Here is an 868-nt window from a genome sequence, read left to right as displayed (position 1 = left end):
TACCCAGCCATCCACAGGACCAAGAGTGGGAGTGCTACGAACAGATGAGTCTGTGCCTCACAGATAATGGTATGAAGTGACTGTTAATAGGTAAGGTTTAAGCAGAGCTTTTGGAGACAACTCCTCCAGATGATCTATTATTAAAGTCTTAAGAGCTCAGAGCCGAGGATGATTGAGAAATTCGGAAGAATTAAACAAAAAACCCAACAACAACAAAAAAGGATGGGTAGAAGGTGTCAAAGACATAAGAGCTCTTTGTAGATGCTCACTGGCTCACTTTGTCCCCAAGTTCATCTTAGAGCTCAAGCGAATTCAACACGAGACAGACACATTAGACCTGAGTCAAGGGCAAAAACTTCTGGTAGTAGCTCTTCGTGATGTCAATCATCAGCTCCTGGATACATTCTGAAAGCTCCCCCGAGAAGAGTCCTGGGCAGCCTGAGAAGACAGTGAATGGTGGGACCACCGTTTCTGGGGGTAGTACTGTGTTGTCAAGAATTTTGCAGCAGTCTTTCAACACACACCGGCGCCCAATCACACAGTTCTTGCCAACATGAACATAAGAGCCAATCTGAGCCGCGTTGACCACACAATCTTCCTCAATAAAAACATGGTCCCCAATATGTAAAGGGAAGAATGCAACCCCTTTGCTGAATTTCTTGAACAGTGGCCTTATGACACTCCGACTTTTCACAACACAATGACGTCCAACTCTTACATTTGCCAGATCCCCTCGGATAATACAGTCATTCATCACAATGGTCTTGCCATTGAGAACGATGTTCTGACTTCCGCACAACACTGACTGGCAACTAACTTTGTTCCCAGAGGCCGTCTCGATGTACTCGGACTTGTTGTAGAGCAGCTC

The 868-nt window shown here is 45.5% G+C and overlaps 1 protein-coding gene across 1 annotated transcript; it reads right to left on the bottom strand.

The window, feature by feature from the left end:
- Positions 1 to 6: 6 nt before the first annotated feature.
- On the bottom strand, positions 7 to 865 carry LOC102261350 (dynactin subunit 5; the record flags this gene model as incomplete). The annotated part of the gene is made up of 1 exon (XM_005882464.2): positions 7 to 865. A coding segment is annotated over one exon (534 nt), but the record flags the coding sequence as incomplete, so codon positions are not given.
- Between the last annotated feature and the right edge of the window lie 3 nt (positions 866 to 868).

Source organism: Myotis brandtii, unplaced genomic scaffold (genome assembly GCF_000412655.1).
Source record: "Myotis brandtii unplaced genomic scaffold, ASM41265v1 scaffold7206, whole genome shotgun sequence".
Taxonomy (NCBI): Eukaryota; Metazoa; Chordata; class Mammalia; order Chiroptera; family Vespertilionidae; genus Myotis; species Myotis brandtii.
This window is presented reverse-complemented; position numbering and strand designations above follow the sequence as displayed.